At 43.0% G+C, this 25517-nt stretch overlaps 1 protein-coding gene and 1 pseudogene across 1 annotated transcript in view; both read left to right on the top strand.

Moving 5' to 3' along the window:
- The first annotated feature begins 16143 nt into the window (after window positions 1-16143).
- On the top strand, window positions 16144-18416 carry LOC106609089 (mitochondrial tRNA-specific 2-thiouridylase 1-like; annotated as a pseudogene).
- Window positions 18417-19904: 1488 nt separating this feature from the next.
- The window catches only part of LOC106609112 (cadherin EGF LAG seven-pass G-type receptor 1-like), a 130939-nt gene continuing 125326 nt past the window's right edge, over window positions 19905-25517 (top strand). The window contains 2 exon segments of the mRNA XM_045721890.1: window positions 19905-22015; window positions 22017-23649. Of these exon segments, the coding sequence (XP_045577846.1) occupies window positions 20096-22015; window positions 22017-23649 (3553 nt within the window). The 5' untranslated portion in view covers window positions 19905-20095.

Raw genomic sequence — 25517 nt, 5'->3', positions numbered from 1 at the left:
CTAAATGACACGATTCTCTGGTCTGATGAAACCAAGAGTGAACTCTTTGTCCTCAATACCAAGCATCATCCCTACAGTGAAGCATGGTGGTGGCAGCATTATGCTGTGGGGATGTTTTTCAGCGGCAGGGGCTGAGAGACTAATGTCCTTGCTTCAACAAAGTACTGAGTAAAGGGTCTGAATACTTTTGTGATATTTGTTTTTTATTTTAATACTTTTGCAAAAATTTCTGAATACCTGTTTCTGCTTTGTCTTTATTGGGTATTGTGTGTAGATTGATGAGGGGAAAAAAACTATTGAATCAATTTTAGAATAAGGCTGTTATGTAACAAAATGTGGAAAAAGTCAAGGGGTCTGAATACTTTCCAAATGCACTTGAAAAATTTGCAGCGATTTTGCAGCATGCAAAATGTACATCTATGTAAACATGTTGTGTTATTGGCTTGTGATGTTGCAATGGCAAATACATTTTTTTATATACCATTTTTAACTCCATATGACTCGTCTCGGCAGGTAGCCTAGTGGTTAGAGCGTTGGACTTGTAACTGAAAGGTTGCAAGATCGAATCCCCGAGCTGACAAGGTAAAAATCTGTCGTTCTGCCCCTGAACAAGGCAGTTAACCCACTTCCTAGGCCGTCATTGAAAATAAGAATTTGTTCCTAACTGACTTGCCTAGTTAAATAAAGGTAAAATAAAAAAATCTCACTGATACTGACAGTGTATTCTAGAAAGGACTGAAATGTTTTCGAATTAGCGCTTTTGGAGAATGAAGAACTAAAGTGTCGCCAACTGATTTTTAAATGCACTTTTGGGACAGAATCTTGCTTAAGTACAGTTTTATCTAAGCAATACTGAAGCTCTTTTGCAAAATGTAGATGTGGAGTGGCCCCTATCGGTATTGAGACTCGTCGATACACAAACACTCCCTTAGATAAACGTGTCTGTTCTTTTTGTAACGATGGATCCATCAAAACAGAAGCGACATTAGGAATTATCTTTTTTTTCAACTGTCAAGCTATAATAAACATTGTAATGTTCTAGATGAAAATAATAAATTGTGTGATTCTCTCAGGTAACCATAATGTAAATGTCTGCACCAAAGCCTCCCACCTTATCCTCCAATGGAGACGTTTCTTTTTAAAGACCTAAATGTCCTTTTTAAATGTCTACTGCATCTGCATACATATGTATAGATGACATAATGTATAATAACAATTCCAATAAAGTATAGATGAAGTAATGTATTATAAATGACTCCCAATGAAATATTGTACTATGTTTGACTATGACTGCTTTTAGGGTCTCAACTCTGACTAGTCCACAATGTGTTTTTTTTTTAAATCTGTATTATGTACTGTCAACTATTGTATCATTATGGAGTGACACTTTAATAAATGTTTTTAACTCTAAATCGACATACTCTTGTTTTTTTTCTCCAGCTGTACAAAACCTCACCCCAGGAGGATAAGTGTCTACTGGATGCTGTTGTCTGCAGGATGGCAACCAAAGATGTCATGTAGCTCAACAAGAAGACATGGCAGAAAATGGAACCGTTCATGTTCTATAATTTTTTTGCTGCACAACGTCATAAAACAAATGTTTTCCTCCTTGAATATGTTATTAAACATGTTTATTTTTATTCTTTATATGACTGTTAATTTACACATCAGCAATGTTGAATCTGGTTAGAAAATGACAGAAGTGTAAAACGTTGGATGACCAAACTGGATTATTAACTATAGCTAGATTACCATCCAATTGGGTACAGATTTTCATGCAAATACTCAAAAATCACATTTCCCCATCAGAGCTGTTTAATCAAATCAAATGGACTTGTTGCGGATAAAAAGCTGAGCGTGAGGATGTAGTGCATATTTAAATAACTTTTGCATTTTAATTCCCATGTACTGAATAAAAAAAAAAATGTAAGTGGGTTGTCAACGCATTTTCAACTCAACTGATGGTTTTGTCAGGAAAAAATTGGCGTTATATTGAGAATGTGCCCACTCTGCCCTTGGCATGTGCGCTCTTGCCTACAGCTCGCATATACAGTGTGGGTATTGCCTACATGATGAGCTTTTTATGGACAAATGAGCGAAATTATTTGTATTTGTCAAATGGCAGCCAAGCATCGATCATCATGTCACCAGAATAAGACCCTCGATATTTATTGGAAAGGAGCATCAATCTCATCAACATGCACTTTCACCTCCCTGTGAAGTTCATCATAATTTATTTAATCTGTAGCCTAATGCCTCGATCACACCACCAGTGTCATTGCATTTTGGTACACCAGAAGTACATTCATTTCCAATGGACCGCTGTGTTTGTCTTGCAGCATTGTGTTGAAGAGGCAGTTGCAGTGCGTTCTGTGTGGTGCATACATTGGATTTATCGAACATATACAGTGAGGGGAAAAAGTATTTGATCCCCTGCTGATTTTGTACATTTGACCACTGACAAAGAAATGATCAGTCTATAATTTTAATGGTAGATTTATTTGAACAGTGAGAGACAGACTAACAACAAAAAAATCCAGAAAAACGCATGTCAAAAATGTTATAAATTGATTTGCATTTTAATGAGGGAAATAAGTATTTGACCCCCTCTCAATCAGAAAGATTTCTGCTTGTCCTATTAAATCCACAAATAATCCACCCCACTGTGTAACCAACTCGCTCTTGAAATAGCTCTTTCATTCATCACATTGTTCCAGTGGGAAACAGTCCTGTCCTGAGAGTCCTGTCCTCTCTCCTGGCGTGGGAACTCGAGGAAATGGTGCTCCTTGAGTTGCAGCAGTGGGACAGGCACTGTGGTACATCATCATTAATCAATGTTCTCAGGTTCCTTCGTCACAGTTTAGGTTGGGGATTTATTAAATCCCCTTTTGTTTTACAGAAATCTGTCGGTGTTACCACTCACCGACATTCTTTGTTTTGCAGCGTGAATCATGCTGGAAATGTTTGAAGCAGATGCAACACGTATGAATCTTTGATGATACAGTTGTACTTGAGTTAACTCAAAGATAGCAAGGCCTCTATGTCTTGTCCTGGGTCCATATATACCACAGCACAATGATAATCATAGACATAACCACTGCAGCTGTCACAACTTGTATGTACTTGGTCTGATATAGTCGTTTCTTCACTGGTACCCACTTATAATTTTGCCTTCTAGCACGAAGGGGCAGGATCCTAGTGACAAAAACACAAATGAATTATCAGAAACTATATTACAGATTTATTTGACCAAATCTCAAAATACTTTACAGAATATGATAGATACAAAAATTATGCTGTGCATTTAATTCCTCAAATACTGCAACTGCAAATATTGAATCATAATTCTATCAAATATATCTGAACATACTGTACAAAAGTGTTTTAACCTAATATGAGCAGAATAGACATCAAACAACTAAATCAAACCTTTTGGTAGAGTTCATCCTCTCCTCAAAATAAAAAACAATCACGTCAGTGTCTAAGTTCTTCATCTGGGATCCCTCATGTTCCAGTATGATTTGATTCCCCTCCATCCATCTACTGTCTGTAGTGTCTCCAGTGTCTCCAATCAAAGTTACGTAATTTCGTATTTTTTACACCCAACTTCTAACCTAAATCCAATGATAGGGTGAAATGTTTGTTTGATTTCACGTTGAATTCACGTTAGTTGACAACTCAAGCAAATGTAAATCAAAACTAGACGTTGAACTGACGTCTGCGCCCAGTGGGTAGGAACGTAAAGTTATTTGCTCCACAACGTTATAATGAAAAGCTGCCTCACTCCCAAAACACGTCTCTGAAGACTTGCGGAGGTAATGCTGATGACATCGCACTCTGTATGTGTTTTTGGTAGCCTGACTGTATCCAGACTGAGGAGAATTTTATTTGTATTTATTTAACTAGGCAAGTCAGTTAAGAACACATTTTTATTCACAATGAAGGCCTACCAAAAGGCAAAAGACCTCCTTGACACCATTGACTCAAGGCATCAATAATTGTCCAAGCATGATATTAAAATCATTATGTAATTGTTGTAATGTATGAGTGTCAATAGTTTTGTTGAATGTTGTGTTAGTCTATGTAAGTTGTTTTGTCTGAAACTTTCTTCCCCTGCTGATGTTGGACCAGGTCTCTCTTGAAAAAAAGATGTTCTCAATGAGAAACCTGTATAAATAAAGATTAAATATATTTTTTTTATTTTGAAACAATATTTCCCAAATAATTGTTATACATGGAACGACCAGGAAAATATGGTCACAATGCAGACAAAGTGGACAGATAACATACACATTTTTATACCATGTGTTAAAGTGACAGAACTTGATCAGACAGTAATTGGATCAGGTTGATCGGATAATGAAAACCACATGTTAGCCAAGGTGTAAATGAGGTCAGTGAGAAGTGGCGTTGCTGTCTGAAGATAAGGGGAGTGTGCCAAAACACTGATACCTAAATCTCAAGCTCTAGAAAATAACAAGCATGATGTACAGTGCATTCGGAAAGTATTCAGACATCTTGACTTTTTCTACATTTTGTTATGTTACAGCCTTATTCTAAAATTGATTAAATAGTTTTTTCCCTCATCAGTCTACACACAATAACAAAGCAAAACCAGGTTCAGATATTTTTGCACATTTATATAAAATAAAAAAAACAGAAATATCACATTTAAATAAGTATTCAGACCCGTTACTCAGTTGAAGCACCTTTGGCAGCGATTACGGCCTTGAGTCTTCTTGGGTATGACGATACAAGCTTGGCACACCTGTATTTGGGGAGTTTCTCCCATTCTTCTCTGCAGATCCTCTCAAGCTCTGTCAGGTTGGATGGGGAGCGTCGCTGCACAGCTATTTTCAGGTCTTTCCAGAGATGTTCGATCTGGTTCAAGTCCGGGCTCTGGCTGGGCAACTCAAATACATTCAGAGACTTGTCCCGAAGCCACTCCTGCGTTGTCTTGGCTGTGTGCTTAGGGTCGTTGTCCTGTCGGAAGGTAAACATTCGCCCCAGTCTGAGGTCCTGAGCGCTCTGGAGCAGGTTTACATCAAGGATCGCTCTGTACTTCGCTCAATTAATCTTTCCCTCGATCCTGACTAGTTTCCCGACACGGCAGCCTTGATCTCTTCATCGTTCACCAGTACGATCTCAACGTAACGCTGGCACAGCTCATAGGGCAGGGTGCCTGGGAGGGACACCACACCAGGCAGTTAGCAATGGTAAATGTTTTAACCTTTAAGTGCCTTATGGTACAAAACACATCAGGGAGTTAGCACAGGTAAAGAAGGTACAATTCACAGATTATTTTGCTTGGCTATGGTTCATTCCAGATGAAGACAAAGTTGTTCCCTCTTATGTCCTGATCTTTTAGGATTTATTTAAGTCTAGCCAATCTACTTCTATGAGATGTACTGTACCTGCAAAAGGTGGAGCCAGTCCTGACGTAATGCTCTTGGTGTCCATGCCGACAGGCTTCTTCTCGATGAAACTTTTGTACATGGTGCAGGCTAATGAATCAAAGACAGGAAATTAAGGTAAACAAAATGGTCAAACTGTATATCAACCCTTCAGTATATGGTCCCATGTGTATGTTCATGTATATCAGTTAGTGGTGTATCATAGTTGTAAAAGCCCTGCCTGATATTGTCTTGGTGAGGTTTAACCAACAGGTGTTATGTACCTCCTTCTAGCTCTACTCCATAGATCCTGGTCTTCTCACAGCCGGCCACTTTGATGGCAGCAGCCACCCCAGCCAGTAGACCTCCTCCTCCACAGCACACCACCACTACATCAGTCTGGGGAAGCACCTCCAGCACCTCGAAACCTATACTACAGCACAGAGAGAGAAGGGGAGGGAGAGAGGCAGCCGGGGTAGGGGAAGTCCGGTGCGGGTGTGAGAGAGACAGACAGCGAGAGACAGACCAGCATTTTATTTTACCTCAGAGGGAAAAAGCCTGCATGAAGCTGGTTGTGTTGCCTTGTTCAGCTGTTCTGTACCTGGCATGTCCTGCAATCAGGTCCAGGTCGTCATATGAGTGGAGGAACGTCATGTTTTCCTCCTGGACACAACGATTCACCATGTTCATCAGACAGGTCGTAGGCAACCGTTCCACCTCACATCCAAAATTCTGGAGTGAGTGCACAGCAATTGTTCTCAACAACTCACTGATATGTTTGGTTATTTTCAGATGATACAATTAAAGACGGAAGCAGTCAATTGGAAAGAAGAACCTTAATTGTATGAGTGTAGATCTGGATACAAGGGCTGTCTCTGGCATCACCACTTTCCCCTTGGAGCCGTAGTGTTTAGAGGCATACGCAAAATACTTCCCATAGTTCCCTGCAGACATGGTGACAAAATGGGCTCCTTTTGGTCTCCTGGCGAACTGGTTGGCCACTCCTCTTATCTTAATTGAACCTGGCAATTAACACAATGACAGGAACTGCTGTTATTGTATCACTCTCAATGTCCAACATCAACCACGTCCATCAACATATCCACCAAGTCCTAGAGCAATGGGACTCCCTAAATCTTTCTCAGATTATTACCAATCCCACAACGAATGACTCCAAACACCCAGAAAAGGCTACTCTCCTCGATGTTATCCTTACAAATAATCCTGATGGGTATCAGTCTGGTGTTTTCTGTAATTACCTTATGTCACGATGTGCGCAACTGGTTGAAGGCAAGTCAGGTGCAGGAGAGCAGAGATGGGTGAGAACAGGCGCATTTTATTCATGCCCAAGGAAAACAGCGATAACGCCCAAAGTACACAAATGGTACAATAAACAAAACACACGGGTCAAACACATACCCGGCGCAAACCAGCCTGATGCGAACCACACGTGACAAACAAACAAACAATTCCACACACAGACATAGGGGGAACAGAGGGTAATATATATTTAGTCAGATGAGGGAACGTGAACTAGGTGTGCGGAAAACCAAGACAAAACAAATGGAAAATGAAAGGTGGAGCGGCGATGGCTAGAAGACCGGTGACGTCGACCACCGAACGCCGCCTGAACAAGGAGAGGGACCGACTTTGGCGGAAGTCGTGACACCTTAGGGATCACTGTTTTACAGCCTCTGTTCATAATGGCTGCTCATTGAAACGACCTGTCCTGATTTGTCAAAGACGCTTGCTAAAAAACGAGCAAGCCTTCCTTCATGACCTGCCCTCTGTAAATTGGTATAGAATCAGCTTAATCCCTTCTGTTGAAGATGCTTGGACCTTCTTTTTTTATATTTTCAGTGGTATTGTTAACAAATACAAAATTAGATTTAAAAACAGGTTCAGCCCCTGGTTCGACCGTAATCTTGCAGAGTTTCTCCACCTCAAGAATTGCATTTCGCGAAATGCTCGGCACACGCATACTCAGGCTGACTGGCTCTCATTCAGGCAAATGAGAAATAAGTACTCTCAGGCTATCCGGAATGCCAAAGTTAGTTACTTTAAGGAGCAGATCTCTCTCTGTGGGTCAAACCCCAAGAAGTTCTGGAAAACAGTTAAAGACCTGGAGAATAAACCCTCCTCCTCACAGTTGCCCATGACCCTTAATGTTGATGATGTGGTTGTTACTGACAAGAAGCACACGTCTGCGCTCTTTAAACACCACTTCATTAAGTCAGGATTCCTATTTGACTCAGCCATGCCTGCTTGCCCGTCTAACGTTTCCTCATCTCCCAACCTGTTATAGGCCTATTTCTATTTTGCCTTATTATCAGAAGTGTTGGAAAAACTTGTCAATAATCAACTGACTGGCTTTCTTGATGTCTATAGTATTCTCTCTGGTATGCAATTTGGTTTCCGCTCAGGTTATGGATGTGTCACCGCAACCTTAAAGATCCTCAATGATGTCACCAGTGCCCTTGATTCTAAACAATGTTGTGCTGCTATTTTCATTGACTTGGTCAAAGCTTTTGATACGGTAGACCATTCCATTCTTGTGGGCCGGCTAAGGAGTATTGGTGTCTCTGAGGGTTCTTCGGCCAGGTTTGCTAACTACCTCTCAAAAAGTGCAGTGTATAAAGTCAGAACATCTGCTCTCTCAGCCACTGCCTGTCACCAAGGGAGTAGCCCAAGGCTCGATCCTAGGCCCCACGCTCTTCTCAATTTACATCAACAACATAGCTCAGGCAGTAGGAAGCTCTCTCATCCATTTATATGCAGATGATACAGTCTTATACTCAGCTGGCCTCTCCCCGGATATTGTGTTAAAAGCTCTACAACAAAGCTTTCTCAGTGTCCAACAAGCTTTCTCTGCCCTTAACTTTGTTCTGAACACCTCCAAAACAAAGGTCATGTGGTTTGGTAAGAAGATTGCCCCTCTCCCCACAGGTGTGATTACTACCTCTGAGGGTTTAGAGCTTGAGGTAGTCACCTCATACAAGTACTTGGGAGTATGGCTAGATGGTACACTGTCCTTCTCTCAGCACATATCAAAGCTGCAGGCTAAAGTTAAATCTAGACTTGTTTTTTTCTATCGTAATCACTCCTCTTTCACCCCAGTTGCCAAACTAACCCTGATTCAGATGACCATCCTACCCATGCTAGATTACGGAGACGTAATTTATAGATCGGCAGGTAAGGGTGCTCTCGAGCGGCTAGATGTTCTTTACCATTCGGCCATCAGATTTGCCACCAATGCTCCTTATAGGACACATCACTGCACTCTATACTCCTCTGTAAACTGGTCATCTCTGTATACCTGTCGCAAGACCCACTGGTTGATGCTTATTTATAAAACCCTCTTAGGCCTCACTCCCCAATATCTGAGATATTTACTGCAGCCCTCAGCGCCCATACCTGCTCTGCTAGTCACATTCTGTTCAAGGTCTCCAGAGCACCCACATCCCTGAGTCGCTCGTCTTCTCAGTTCGCTGCAGCCAGCGACTGGAACGAGCTGCAACAAACACTCAAACTGGACAGTTTTATCTCAATCTCTTCATTCAAAGACTCAATCATGGACACTTACTGACAGTTATGGCTGCTTTGCGTGATGTTGTGTTGTCTCTACCTTCTTGCCCTTTGTGCTGTTGTCTGTGCCCAATAATGTTTGTACCATTTTGGGCTGCTGCTATGTTGTGCTGCTACCATGTTGTTGTCATGTTGTGTTGCTACCGTGCTTTGTGATCATTTGTTGCTGCCATGCTATGTTGTTGTCTTAGGTCTCTCTTTATGTAGTGTTGTGTTGTCTCTTGTCGTGATGTGTGTTTTGTCCTATTTAAAAAATATATATAATAATCCCAGCCCCCGTCCCCGCAGGATGCCTTTTGGTAGGCCATCATTGTAAATAAGAATTTGTTCTTAACTGACTTGCCTATGTAAAAATGTAAAAAGTATATATCTATTACAAACAGCCTGCATTATTAATTTAAACTTGTAATGTAAATGTGCCTGACTAAGGCATTTAATTCATACACAAACTCACCAGTTCTCTGCATCTCTCCAGTTTGATGTGGATGTTACAGGGGATGTTGAGCGGTAGTGCTGTTTGGCACCATGGGATCATAGGAGTGTTGATGACTCCCAAAAGACTGGTCCTCACTGTCTCTCTGGCATCTCTTAGCAGATCCAAAATTATGTCTTTCACTGATACTGGCACGTCCACCATGCTGGAAGACAACCACAGAGTTGTATCAAAGAGGTCAGAAACAGTCATTAATTTGAATAGACTTGGTGAGGAGGATTGTCCTTATATGACTTGCTTAGCTCCTTTCCACCAAAATAAACATTATATATTGCTCAAAAAAATAAAGGGAACACTTAAACAACACACCCTAGATCTGAATGAAAGAAATAATCTTATTAAATACTTTTTTCTTTACATAGTTGAATGTGCTGACAACAAAATGACACAAAAATAATCAATGGAAATCCAATTTATCAACCCATGGAGGTCTGGATTTGGAGTCACACTCAAAATTAAAGTGGAAAACCACACTACAGGCTGATCCAACTTTTATGTAATGTCCTTAAAACAAGTCAAAATGAGGCTCGGTAGTGTGTGTGGCCTCCACGTGCCTGTATGATCTCCCTACAACGCCTGGGCATGCTCCTGATGAGGTGGCGGATGGTCTCCTGAGGGATCTCCTCCCAGACCTGGACTAAAGCATCCGCCAACTCCTGGACAGTCTGTGGTGCAACGTGGCGTTAGTGGATGGAGCGAGACATGATGTCCCAGATGTGCTCAATTGGATTCAGGTCTGGGGAACGGGCGGGCCAGTCCATAGCATCAACGCCTTCCTCTTGCAGGAACTGCTGACACACTCCAGCCACATGAGGTCTAGCATTGTCTTGCATTAGGAGGAACCCAGGGCCAACAGCACCAGCATATGGTCTCACAAGGGGTCTGAGTATCTCATCTCGGTACCTAATGGCAGTCAGGCTACCTCTGGCGAGCACATGGAGGGCTGTGCGGCCCCCCAAAGAAATGCCACCCCACACCATGACTGACCCACCGCCAAACCGGTCATGCTGGAGGATGTTGCAGGCAGCAGAACGTTCTCCACGGCGTCTCCAGACTGTCACATGTGCTCAGTGTGATCCTGCTTTCATCTGTCAAGAGCACAGGGCGCCAGTGGCGAATTTGCCAATCTTGGTGTTCTCTGGCAAATGCCAAACGTCCTGCACGGTGTTGGGCTGTAAGCACAACCATCACCTGTGGACGTCGAGCCCTCATACCACCCTCATGGAGTCTGTTTCTGACCGTTTGAGCAGACACATGCACATTTGTGGCCTGCTGGAGATCATTGTGCAGGGCTCTGGCAGTGCTCCTCCTGCTCCTCCTTGCACAAAGGCGGAGGTAGCGGTCCTGCTGCTGGGTTGTTGCCCTCCTACGACCTCCTCCACGTCTCCTGATGTACTGGCCTGTCTCCTGGTAGCGCCTCCATGCTCTGGACACTACGCTGACAGACACAGCAAACCTTCTTGCCACAGCTCGCATTGATGTGCCATCCTGGATGAGCTGCACTACCTGAGCCACTTGTGTGGGTTGTAGACTCCGTTTCATGCTACCACTAGAGTGAAAGCACCGCCAGCATTCGAAAGTGACCAAAACATCAGCCAGGAAGCATAGGAACTGAGAAGTGGTCTGTGGTACCCACCTGCAGAACCACTCCTTTATTGGGGGTGTCTTGCTAATTGCCTATAATTTCCACCTGTTGTTTATTCCATTTGCACAACAGCATGTGAAATGTATTGTCAATCAGTGTTGTTTCCTAAGTGGACAGTTTGATTTCACAGAAGTGTGATTGACTTGGAGTTACATTGTGTTGTTTAAGTGTTCCCTTTATTTTTTTGAGCAGTGTATATTGTTTCATTCTTCTGCTCTGTTAATACTTGCAAAATGAGTTTAATGAAATTAAGTGACATAAAATCATCTCACCATTGACATGATGGAACTGTTACTACAGATTTACACATTTGTACAATATATTCCACTTTTGCGGGTGTAAGAAGCCAATATAATCAGATACACAGTTGTATAATTCTAGTCCACGTACCTTGACACTTTAAAAAAAATATTCAAACGTGTGGATTTTCTAGATTTTTACCCAAATTTACTGAGCAGAATTTCAACAGCTCCGTTATGTTTACACATTGTTACAGTTATTCTGGCAGACCGCAACACAACACAAGTAAACCACACGTGACTTGTTTCTCGTCGGGCATGGTTTTGAGACGGATCGAAGAAACGTCTTCGTCTATCCGAAAAAGTGAAGTTGTAACCAGAATTAGACAATTAAAAACATATTTTCGTGGCAAATAGTGAAAATCATGGGTGTAGTGAGACATCTCGTGTGCGCGATGTCTGGGTGAGTTGACAGCTCTGTGCTTTGTTACTCCGAAGAGGTGAGACATTCCTTCACTGGAAAACTCAACATTATCTAACTAAAAACTCTTTGAGACGATACAAGTAAACCTAAGATTTTTTTTAATGAGTCAACGGAATATCTGTCTTATTTTATATATAATGTTGCTTGTTTACTGAAAGTATATCGTCTTCCCGTTGACTTGTTTAAGGGTACCACGTTACTGGAGTGTTTATGAAGAACTGGGATTCCCTGGATGAGAAGGTGGTGTGTTCCTCCGAAAGAGACGAAAATGCCTACAAAGTGTGCCAGAATCTGGACATACCCTTCCTGTCAAAGAGTACTGGCACGAAGTGTTCACGTATGCAACCTCGTTAATTAGATGATTGTTAAATCTGTATAATTGGAACAGTTGTAGCCCGGTCAAGCAGACAGCTGGCGAGATTAGGCTGGTGTCACAAAACTAGATTTTTGGTGTGTTCATTGTCCTGCAAAGGAAACCGTTTACCGTTTAAGAACCAAACAGAGCAAATGGAACGAAATGGGAAGGGACCTACCGGAATTCGTCCAATAGAAAACGCTCATTTTCTTTGCAAAGCGTTTTCCGTTTGTAACAGAATCTGCTAAATTGATATACCCCAGATTGCTCTCTCTCAAATGTCTGAACAGTCTCCTTTCTAAAGCAATCTTTTAAAGGACACCAAATCCAGACATTCTGTGCAACAAGCACATCAAATTCAACCACTTCTACAATAATTCCATTAACTCCTTGGGTATGTAGCCTAATAATAATGTTAGGTATTATTAGTATGCTTAGTATCATATTATATAAATATCCAAGTATGCTAAGAATTTCAAGTACCATTAAAGAGACTGAGCTTGTACAAAAAAGCCAATATTGTGTTGTTGCTGATTTCCCGTAGGTGACATCTCAGGAGGATGAGGATGACTTCATGTGGCTCCTCCCCCTCAACATGTCTTCAGAGGCTTTGAGATCAGGAACCGTAAGAACAAGAAACTCCTCTCAACTTCTTTCTGTGCTATTCTCATGCCACTGTTTTTGTTATTATTATTATCATGTCAATCTTACTTCTTTATAACAATACATAGACTTTGGGTGCTTTCACATATCCCCTTATGATCCGGGTCATGGAGCGTTTGGTACCCTGATCCGCGCAATAAAGCATGTGTGAAACACAAACAAACCCTGGCTGAAACGAAACCTGGACCTGCGTGAGTAGCGCATCCAAGATCCAGGACCAGAGTACCAGGTATTGTGACGCGGCAGTGTGAGTCGCTTGGAACTTTTTTGCCCATTGTAAATAAGATGGCTCGCTAACGTCATGTTGAATGTGCGTCTTGCTTATCGCATCCTGAAACGGTTAATTTCTGGTAGGGATGCACGGTATACTGGTAAGCATATCGGAATTGGCCGAAATTAGCTAAAAATGCCAGCATCGGCCCGATGTCTAGTTTAACACCGATGTGCAAAACCGATGTCAAACTAAGCGCACACTAAAAACAAGTTCAAGTCGAACAGTTATTTGAAAAAGTAAGAACATTTCAGCAAGACAACTCAAAGTCGAAATCCATTAACGGCAAGATAATAGAATTCATTGCCCTTGACAATCAACCATTCTCTGTCGTGGATGATGTTGGCTTTCGCCGACTGGTTGAGCACCTCGAGCCCCGGTACACACTACCAAGTAGGTGCTATTTTTCAGATGTTGCCCTACCGGAGTTACACAGTATTGTTGAAACGCACATCCATGAGCTACTTGCTATGGGCGTCACTGCTATTAGCTTCACGACTGATATTTGGACCAGCGATGTCAGCCTAATGAGCATGCTGAGTCTGACAGCACAGTAGGTCGACGAGGATGCCGTACTGAGGAAAGTCGTATTGCATGCTCAAGAATGTCCTGGTTCTCATACCGCTGCTGACATTTCTAGGGCATTTGAGAACATGCTTGAAACTTGGACACACTCCTAGCTCCATTCAAACAACTGACTCGAGAAATAAGCTCATCAACTGTGTCTGCAGCAGACGTGATACTCTCTGTCATGGCATTGAAACGCCTGCTCAACAAAACTGCCGACACAGACCGTGGGGTGCAAACTTTCAAAAGTACTCTACTAGAGGCTGTGAACAAGCGATTTGGTGGCATTCTCTCTGAGCCTCTTTACTGTATCGCCAAACATGCTCAATGCTAGGTACAAGGTCCGCTACTTCGATGCAGACAAGAAACAGGGGTTACATGAAATGTTAGACACAGCTGGACAAGATGGAAATGGACACAGTGACAGTGCGCACCGAGGAAGAGGACCCACGACAGAAGAGGCCACGGACAGACAGAACTGAATCTTCACTGCTTGACATGTATGATGAAATCCTGGTTGAGAATGAAACAACTGAACACCGAAACAGCACAGCAAGTAAATGAAAGAAATAGGTTGATTATGTTTTACTGGTAATGGGGATATATGTAAATGCCAACAAATTACTTTTTGGTCAGTGTGTGTGTGTTTCAACTATTTAGCTGTACTAGAATGCTTAATAGGCCACTAAAATGTTTTATATCGAGTATCAGTGTCGATTTTTTTTTTATTCAGGTCTTGTGAAATCAAAAAGTGTTCTGTAGAATTCTCAAAACCGAACCAGGGTACCGAATTTCAAATGTGAAAGGCTTTTATCTGTAAGTCTGTATACATTTGATATGTGTAGAGAAATTCCAGGAACTTGAATGAGTACCACCATTGGTTATATTTGATATAGGGACCTATATTATAGGGTTGTCATTTGATTGGTGTCTCAGATTTTTAACCCTTTGTTATCTCCGTTGAAGCGGTGAGGTTGTACCACGGAGCGGACTGTTTTAAGGACCAGACATTCTTCCTCAGCCAGATGTTGCAGGATGCTTTGCGGCATAGAGTCTTTCCCCTGTCGGGACTCACCAAAGTCTATGTGAAGAAGATTGCAGTCGAGGCCGGCTTCCAACACGTCCTGAAGAAGAAAGAGGTAACTAACCACACAGACAGACAGATACACTGCCCTCTGTATGTACTGTATTTGGACAGTAAAGCAATATATTTAAATTTGTATCTGTACTCCAGCATTTTGGATTTGAGATCAAATGTTTCATATGTACTTTATGTATCTAGTCCTCCCAAGTCATAGGTATTTGGACAAATTCACTTAGTGTATTAAAGTAGTTAAAAGTTTTGTATTTCGTCCCCTTTTTCCTAGTGCGCAATGACTACATCAAGTTTGTGACTACAAACTTGTTGGATGCATTTGCAGTTTGTTTTATTTTCATATATCATTCAAAAGCTTGTTTTCCAGAGAATATAGTTAGCTAGTCCATGTATGGTTATATCCGTTGTAGACAAATAATACAAATCCGCTATCTGTTAGCCAATGCAAGAAAAGCAACATATTTGCCTCATCAACAGATCGTGGCAGTAGGCTAAAGATCGAGGAGGTAGACATGAAATGTCAATATTCTGATTAACTGTTCTGGGTAAGTCTGAGCATTGGGTGTATTATCACCCCCACCCCCTCTCAAAAAAATTCGAAATAATTCTGACTTGAAAAATGTATTATTGTGATATGCAAATTAGTGCTGATGATCATAATGATGATCACCCCCCCCCCAAAAAAAAACCCCGCTAACCTTCCGTTATTGATACACTATAAGTGAATTTGTCCAATTACTTATGACTTCTTATGACTTCTTCAGAAGAGGGTAGGGACTAGTGCTTTCATTTCTCAACGGTAAAACAGATATGTATGAAAATACCCTCAAATAAATGGTGACATTCTGTACTTTCACCTCATATGAAACATTTGGTCTCAAATCCAAAATGTTGGAGTATAGAGCCAAATGTAAAATGTTAGCTTCGCTGTCCAAATACATACAGACGGGAGTGTATATAAAGTATTGATCATCTTTCCTCTCTGAGCTGCCTACAGATAAACTTTGTTAAACATAATTTCATTGCATTGTGTTGTTGTTTGGCCTACACCTTAATTACACTGTATTGACATATATTTCTATATCTTACAAAGTCAATTGTATTTTTTCGTGGACTGTGTGGCAACACTGAAAATCATTATCTGTTTCCAGAGTATGGGCATCTGCTTTAAGAGGACATTTTAGGATTTCATTCTAGAGGTATGTACTGTATCAAGTTAATTATTGAGATACGTTAGCCATAGTAATGAATAAACACGTTTGTCTGTAATAACAATATCTGCGTTGCTATTTTTCGGTCAGTATTTAGAGCCGAAACCGGCAAACTTTATCTCCATTTAGGATGGGGAAATCATGTCTGAACGTAAAGGTAACGCTGTGTGATATCCTCAGTGGTATCTTCTATGTTACTGCTTGTCCCACTATCCTTATAAGAGTACGGCTCTTCCAATGGTAAACCTTTACATTAACGACTGGTTCTCTTCCTCTTCTTCTCTTCCTCTCAGGTTGGTTCACCCTGACTCTAGGCCAAAGGGCTAGGGTTGGTTGTCTCGGATTGGTGGGCAGAGGGACGCATGGTTTGTTGTGGACAAAGACGTCACTACTGGAGAAGTGTTTGTGGTAAGGTATGGTTTCTACCTCTTCGATATTGTTATAGCTAATTGAGTCCTAAACAACCGGCCTAGCTACAGTACAGGATATGAGGCAGATCTCCCACATCCTTGCTGTTATTTGCTGTTGATTCTCAATGGGATTCTGATTCTAAACTCCCTAACATCAGGGTCCGACCACCAATCACCCGGCTCTATTCAGAGACGAGGTACGAACAGATCGTTTCCATTGGATAACAGAGGACCCTCCCACTGAGCTGATCCAGACTAAGATGGAGTGTCACTTCCGCTTCATCCACCAGATGCCTTTCAGTGAGTCACATGACACGTTAAGGCCAGACAGTTTGTAAGGAAGTGTCATTAATAATACCTTTACCTCCCATATGGATTAAACAGCTTTAATGGGTGAAAAATGTACACTTCGAAAGTGTTAGTGACATGTTAATAAAGTGTTGGTAACTTGTTAATAACACAGCTCCTTGCACTGTGACCTTGAACATGGATGGCTCTGTGTGGATCATGCTGTCTCAGCCAATCAGAGCACTCACACCAGGACAGGTAAGCACTCTGTTGTTTCCCACACTAGACATGTAAGCCGTCTCTCTCACCCTTTTTCAGAGTTTGGGCAGTTGGTTTTGTTACTTCCTAGGGATAGTTTTTTTTTTTATTTTTATTGAGAAAAAAAACATGATTCAAATTTCTATAGGCAATTTTCAAATCGATTTATTGTCATTTTGTCAGTGTTTAGGAGTAAAGCCAACCCATGTACCGTTACAGTCGTTTTAGTTCATCTGTGTGAGCTGGTGGTGTTAGTCCCAGTGTGTTATTCCTTAAGATCCTGATTAGCCAGCGAACAAAGGCCTATCATAGGCCCAACAAACGTAGCCAGCTGCTCCAGTGTGTCTCTGGTTTCCCTGACAGGGATTAGTCCAGACTCTAGTCAGGGTACAAAGAGCCTTGTCCACGCTTGGATTACCCCCTTTCTTCATGTGCTATCCCATAACCCACTGAGCTGAGAAAACAATATGGCCGAGACGCGTTTGTCTTGGAGCTCTGGGCTTGAGGCCAGAGTGCGGGTAGTTGAATAGAGAAGTGATAGAGAATAGTGGTGTGTGTGCTCAAATGTGGAGGTTAGTTCAGAGGAACTAGTAGTCAATATTCAGCATCAATGTATCCCACTAACATCAATTTTCTGTTCCTGTCTTATCTACCTCGACATTGAGTGAATAGCCTTGCTTCAAAAATTCTGTCAGTGTCTGCTCCTCACTACCCTCCCCTCTAACTTCTTATTCACTAATCTCACCTCCCCCCAGTTTGCAGTGCTGTACAAGGGGGACAAGTGTCTGGGCAGTGGCAAGATCGTCCATCTGGGCCCCACAGAGCACACACTCCAACAAGGATGAGACCGCATGAAGGAAGCCCCTGTGGCCAAGGAGAGGACTCCGGAACCAGCCAGTTGAGCCTGAAAAAGACTTCCTAGGCCCAGGCCTATCCACTATCAATATGGACCTAACCTTACCTTCCAGACTTCAGTCACACTGCTGATGGACAAGACTACTGTACTTCCACAGGCCTTATCCCATTCTCTGAACCACTACTGTAGAACAGAAGAGAACACTGATCATGCTTTTGGAACTGTCCACTCGCCAAAAAAACACACACTCAAACTTCCTCTGTACTGTTGCACTCAGTTGATACTTCTTCCTATTAGGGTACTTGTGATGTACAGTATTATTTGATAAGTGTGGACTGTGTAAAATCATACACATGGTAATTCATTGTGTAATTTATTTATTTGGACAGATTATTAGAAAATGTGAAATGCATATTTATAAAATGATGGCTTTCATGAAAATCCAAACAAATAGTGCCTTTTCCTTTGGTGTCATTTCACCGAAACACATTTAGCATTGAACTGCATTCTTTTGAACTACTGTATAAAATATCCAACATGTAAATAGAGAATAACTTGATTAAGTGATTAAACGTACGATTGTTTTAAATAAGGGATTTCTGTGGCCAGCATAAAACCTCACTGAAGAAATCCAGTTAAAGTATGTGAGTCACTTTACATCTCTGTAGCTACTGTTTCATGTCCTCTTCCACTTTCTCCAAAAGGGGGCGAACATGCATAAGTTATACTAAGCCTTCTAAACTTTGCCTATGCACTGTTTCTGGTGGTTAAAATAACAGTATTGATGTTATACCAGGTGGAATGTATAGGTAACTGCCAAAATAATGGAAACACTGGAGTAAATGATGAATACAAAATATATTGAAAGCAGGTGCTTCCACACAGGTGTGGTTCCGGAGTTAATTAAGCAATTAACATCCCATCATGCTTACTTATAAAATGCTGGGCAGCCCATTATTTTGACTGCCATGGCTATGCCCCCATAGGATGACAATGCCCCCATCCACAGGGAACGAGTAATCACATTGGTTTGATGAGCATGAAAATGATGTAAACTATAAGCCATGGCTGTCACCAGATCTGAATCCTTATTGGAGATTCTGGAGTGGTGCCAGAGAAAGCGTTTTCCACCACCATCAACAAAACACCAATTTATGGAATTTCTTGTGGTAGAATGGTGTCGCATCCCTCCAATAGAGTTCCAGACACTTGTAGAATCCATGCCAAGGTGCATTGAAGCTGTTCTGGCTCGTGGTGGCCCAACGCCCTATTATTAAGACACTTTATGTTGGGGTTTTCTTTATTTTGGTAGTTACCTGTACCTGTTCAATGATTTTGCAGATTATGCATGATTTAATTTAGTTCCATGCATACCTTCATTTTCAATGGTGATGTGATTTCCATGGGAATAAAACCAACAAATGAAAGCGCCATACATTACAAACAGGTGCAAGGGACACTTTTTCATTAAATAAGGCTACATTAAGATGGATACCAACATAAATGGTAGGATGGAGGAAGCAATGGATTATAATCTAATTTCAAATGGATGATCTGGAGAGCTCTGTATATTCTGAAAATAAATTCAGAAATTAACCTTAAGTGATAATCCAACTCCACAATACAAATCCAAGCACATGGGCCAATTCTAAATCAATAAATTATTGTAAACTATTTATTCAGAATGGATATGCAAATGCTGAGCTATAGCCTACTAACCATGACAATAGCGACTCGTTGACCAAATAGTTTAACTTTTTCCAAAAGATAATTGTGTGCTAATTCTCTTGGAACTGTGGCCAGACTCATCTCTAACAATGTACCATTTTCCCAGGTGACAAACTCAATACAAAACATCAGAGAAAGTTTCAATGATACCAAACTTGTTTTATAACAAAGTTCTAGTAGCCCAAACACACAATGCGCTTGTTAACAAGCTCTCTGTATTGTTATAACAATGGTCCGAATGCGCAATCGCCAACAGCTCAGGACACTTCCGAATGTCAATGAGAAAGCCCCCTGCGAAAGTGTCCCGGTGAGCCGAACACAGCAGGTTTATGCTAATCAACTCTCAGAGGAGGGGAGCCGCGGAGCCATTTTGTAGTCATTTAAACTTGCCCGTGGAATAATGTGACTGCGCTCCGTGGATACTATGGATATAAGTGTGTTTTCCACTTTGAAACTTCACCATGAAGGATAAAAGAAAAAGGGAGAGGGATAGTTAATGTTTTTGTGGAGGTGTTTCGATGAGGTTGAATGGGATTTGTTGGAGTTTTAAACCATGGAATTACCGATGAATTGGATCTGGGTTTGTATTCTATTCAATGTGCCCTTGCTGGGATGTTTCGAGCTACACCTTTCGGAGACGTTACAAACTGGGACCGTTTTGGCAAATTTGTCCCTGGGGCCCGGTTGGACTTACAAAATCGACAGGACTTTAACTCCTAAATACATTCAGAACTTTTTACAAGTGGAATGGCAAGAAGGAGCTCTCCGTATGTATCGAAAAGTGGATTGTGTGCGCTTATTGAGGAACCCAGTGCCTGTCTATATCAGGATAGGGTCGTTGACGTCTGCAAATTTTGTTTTGACACATTTCAATACATTTGTACACGGACAGGACTGTTTTATCAAATACAAGAGAAAGAGCACAATAGGTAAGCCCGACATTCACATCAATTACTTTTCCGAACTGGAAGCAACTTCCTGCTTATCCGCGGGTAATTTGCTTGTGAATGTAACAGAACTTTTGCCTGCCTTTTCGCGAAATACCACTTTTTCTGCCTCATGTACTACTGGGAAAGACTTGAGAGCAGTTTTTAAACATGGCAATATATTGCTGGACGACAACTACTGTTTGGGTGAAGGAGAGCTGAGCGAGGTGCATTTGTATTGTACACTGCGTGCTCTGAGTGACCAGCGCGTCCGCGTCTCCGTGCGCGTGAGGTTGCGGTTGGTGACAGTGGTTGAGGGAGAGACCCATGAGCAGTTATCACCGTCACACACCATCCAGATTGTGCCTGGCAAACGGAACCACCGAAAACGGAGAAATGCAAACACACCTCCCCAGTTTCAGCTCCCCAACTACCAGGTGTCTGTTCCCGAGAATGAACCATCAGGGACCCGCGTCATCACACTGAAGGCCACTGATCCGGATGATGGAGAGGCCGGTAGAATAGAGTATGGAATGGAGGCCCTCTTTGACAGCAGATCCAACGATTATTTTGTAATAAACCCTCAGACAGGTGCTATTACAACAGTGCAGCCTTTAGACAGGGAGGTCAAAGACACACACGTCTTCAAAGTAATGGTAACAGACAACGGCTCCCCACGGCGCTCAGCCACGTCTTACCTCACCGTGACGGTCAGCGACACCAACGACCACAGCCCGGTGTTCGAGCAGACTGAATACCGGGTAACCATACGGGAGAATGTAGAGGTGGGCTTTGAGGTGATGACCATAAGAGCCACAGACGGGGACGCTCCCTCCAACGCCAATATGGTCTATAAAATAGTCAACAGCGGCGGAGTGAACGCTGGTTTTGAGATCGACCCACGCCACGGGCTAGTGAGGATCAGAGAGCGGCCCGACAGAGAGACCATGTCCCAGTACCAGCTTATCGTGGAAGCCAACGACCAGGGGAAAGACCCTGAACCCCGGAGCGCCACGGCCACCGTCAACATCTCTGTAGAGGACGAGAACGACAACTACCCCCAGTTCAGTGAGAAACGTTACGTGGTCCAAATCCCTGAGAACGTGGCTGTCAACTCTAAAGTCACTCAAGTCGAGGCCACGGACAAAGACGAGGGAAACAATGCTAAGGTCCACTACAGCATCATCAGTGGCAACGTGAAGGGACAGTTCTACATCCACTCTCCCACTGGGGTCATCGATGTCATTAATCCCCTGGATTACGAGATGATTAGGGAGTATAATTTACGGATTAAAGCTCAGGATGGTGGCAGGCCTCCGTTGATCAACGGGACTGGGATGGTGGTGGTCCAGGTGGTTGACATAAATGATAACGCTCCTATGTTCGTCAGCACGCCTTTCCAAGCCACTGTGCTGGAGAATGTGGCCATTGGCTACTCAGTAATCCACATCCAGGCTATAGACGCTGATTCTGGGAATAACGCACGTCTAGAGTACCGTCTCACTGACACCTCCCTTGGTTTCCCCTTCACCATCAACAATAGCACTGGGCTGGATCACAGTCGCCACGGAGCTCGACAGGGAAACCACCGAGTTCTATACCTTCGGCATGGAAGCGAGGGATTGTGGGATACCTGCGATGTCATCCTCGGCCAGCGTGAGCATCACGGTCCTAGATGTGAACGACAACATCCCGACCTTCACAGAGAAGGTGTATTCTCTGAAGATTAATGAGGATGCTGTGGTGGGGACCAGTGTGTTGACAGTGACAGCCATCGACAGGGATGTAAATAGCGTCGTAACCTATCAGATCTCTAGCGGCAACACCAGGAACCGTTTCGCCATCACCAGTCAGAGTGGAGGCGGGCTCATCACCTTGGCGTTACCCTTAGACTACAAACAGGAGCGCCAGTATGTTCTGACGGTGACTGCGTCAGACGGCACACGTTATGACATGGCACAGGTGTTCATCAACGTCACGGATGCCAACACGCACCGTCCTGTGTTCCAGAGCGCCAACTACCAGGTGATGATTAGCGAGGACCGGCCCATTGGGTCCACCGTGGTCGTCATCAGTGCCACCGACGAAGACACGGGTGAAAACGCTCGCATCACGTACATCATGGAGGACAACGTCCCCCAGTTTAAGATCGACCCCGACACGGGCGCCATCACCACCCAGATGGAGATAGACTACGAGGACCAGGCGTCGTACACGTTAGCCATCATCGCCAGGGACAACGGCATTCCTCAGAAGTCCGATACGACCTATGTGGAGATAATAATCCTGGATGCCAACGACAACACACCTCAGTTCCTACGGGACATGTATCAGGGAACTGTATTCGAGGACGCACCCATTTACACCAGCGTGCTCCAGATATCTGCCTCCGACAGGGACTCCGGGTCCAACGGAAGGCTGAGCTACACATTCCAGGGTGGAGATGACGGGGAGGGGGACTTCTTCATCGAGCCCTACTCTGGCATCATCAGAACAGCCAGGAAGCTAGACAGAGAGAACGTGCCTGTGTATACCCTGAAGGCCTTCGCTGTGGATAAGGGGATTCCTCCTCTCAAAGCAGCGGTGGACATCCAGGTGTCGGTGCTGGATATCAACGACAATGCGCCCGTGTTCGAGAAGGACGAACTGTTTATCTACGTAGAGGAGAACAGTCCCGTCGGTTCTGTCTTGGCTCGGATCAGCGCCACCGACCCAGATGAGGGAACCAACGCTCAGATCATGTACCAGATCGTGGAGGGGAACATCCCTGAGATCTTCAAATTGGACATCTTCAAAGGCGATCTCACCGCCCTCACGGACCTCGACTACGAGTCTAGAACCGAGTTTGTCATTGTGGTCCAGGCCACGTCCGCTCCGCTCGTCAGCCGCGCCACAGTCCACATCCGTTTACTCGACATCAATGACAACGACCCGGTTCTGCAAAACTTTGAGATTATCTTCAACAACTATGTGACCAACAAGTCCAATAGTTTCCCCTCAGGGATCATAGGGAAGGTGCCTGCCCATGACCCGGATGTGTCGGATAAACTCCACTACAGCTTTGAGTCAGGGAATGAGCTGAACTTACTGGTGCTGAATGCAGACACGGGGGAACTAAAGCTCAGCAGAGACCTGGATAACAACAGACCTCTAGAGGCCCCCATGACTGTCTCTGTCTCAGGTGAGAGCACCTCAAATATATAAATGCAAATAGTGGACCGCTTATTACCATGTCTTATTATTATTAGCTATAATTACCTGTCTTATTACCTAAAGAAAACGCCTTGTTCATAAATCATATTCTTCTGGCCTTCTAAAATAGGCCTAGTTTCCCGCTGGCGGAGTTGAATGAGTAAGCAAAGGAATTTATTCAAGATGGATATCTCAGTGCTGATTTGTATGGTAGAATGACCGAGAGTTGAATTAAATGAAGTGAAGAAGCATTTGAAAGTAAGCTATTTTGGTTTTGCGCTCTTTCCAGTCACCTGAAATCGTTTGCTGCTTGCAGAGTGGAGTAAGTGTAAGAAAAATATGTGAGATAGGCAATAGATGTCACAGTTGTAATAACATATTTATCGTCTGGAACTGTGTGTAGTTGACTGCGTGTTCTATTGAAGCGACGTGGAGCTTAGGCCCTAGCAGAAGTGCTGTCTTTGTTTAGTGAGAGGTAGTTGGAAGGTGTAACAGGATCTGGTTTTACCACTTTATACTGTTTGTGTGCTACTGTATTGTGGTGGTTGGTGGTTACCTGGGTTCATAAAAGGTGCTATTATACCAGGTGCCCCTATTTTTTTAACCAATGTTGGGTTTTTTTCACTGCAGAACTGCAGTTTGCACATATCAACATCATAGCACGTGAGATACCTTCTTAAAAGAACTCACCTTAGAAGTGAACAGCTTATGTTGGCCCCTTTTTCACTTAGGTTAGCCGGAATGGTTAAGTGTGATTATCAAAACTGCTGCAATGTCTGTCTCACGCATTCACTAACCGAAATAGTTCTCTGTGCTTTGCATAGCCTTAGTCAGCAGTTCGTGCTGGGTGATTTTGCTGCAATTTCGGTTAAAACGAGGAGTGCCTTGTTGCTGATTGTGTTGTACAGCCCATACAGTTTAGTGTAATAAATGTAAGATCGGTTATCTGCATTCGTCGGTACGTCACACAGAAATAATTTGTGTGAAAGATGTCCTCTTATACAGAAGTAGACTTCGTTCGGTTAAGTTAAAGATTACACTAACGCAAACACCCATAGCTCACACCCTCACAGAGACACTGTAGTATGGTTATTTCAACTGTAATATAGAGCATTGATGTTATACAAGCCTTCGTATTGACTTGTTTCAGGCAGTAAGTGGGAGAGAGACATCCTATCCCCATGAGAGAATGCTGTCATATTGACAGCTGTTTGTCTCTCTGTGAAGGCTTTTCTTTCAAATCGCGTCATGTTTCCTGATATGGCAAACTGCCTAGCACCTTAAGTCTCTCTCTCTCTCATTCCCTCTCTTTCTATTTACCAAGAATGAAACCTCTCTAAGCCTTTCCTTCTCAACTTCTCTCATAATTAGTTATCTCAATTACTTGTATTTTTCTGTGTAACAAAAGACAGTCTGGCCAATGAGTGTCCAGAGGCTCGTGGTTACTAGTGGACCTTCTGAAGGGGCAGCTAGTCCCTTGTGTCCTGCATTCATAGGCCCTGCTTTCGCATTCGCCAATAACAATTGGGACTCTTGAGGTCTCCTTGACAATGCTGACCCCCGGCTGTCCCTCGAGGGGCACCCCTGCCCTCCTCCATCAGAATAATGCATTTTCACACACACACACACACACACACACACACACACACACACACACACACACACACACACACACACACACACACACACACACACACACACACACACACACACTGCCCCCACCTCCACACACACACACACACACACACACACACACACACACACACACACACACACACACACACACACACACACACACACACACACACACACACACACACACACACACACACACACACACATTCCAACCCCAAACCT

Source organism: Salmo salar, chromosome ssa07 (assembly GCF_905237065.1).
Source record: "Salmo salar chromosome ssa07, Ssal_v3.1, whole genome shotgun sequence".
NCBI classification, from domain to species: domain Eukaryota; kingdom Metazoa; phylum Chordata; class Actinopteri; order Salmoniformes; family Salmonidae; genus Salmo; species Salmo salar.
The sequence above is the reverse complement of the archived record's forward strand: the minus strand, read 5'-3'. Positions and strand labels throughout refer to the sequence as shown.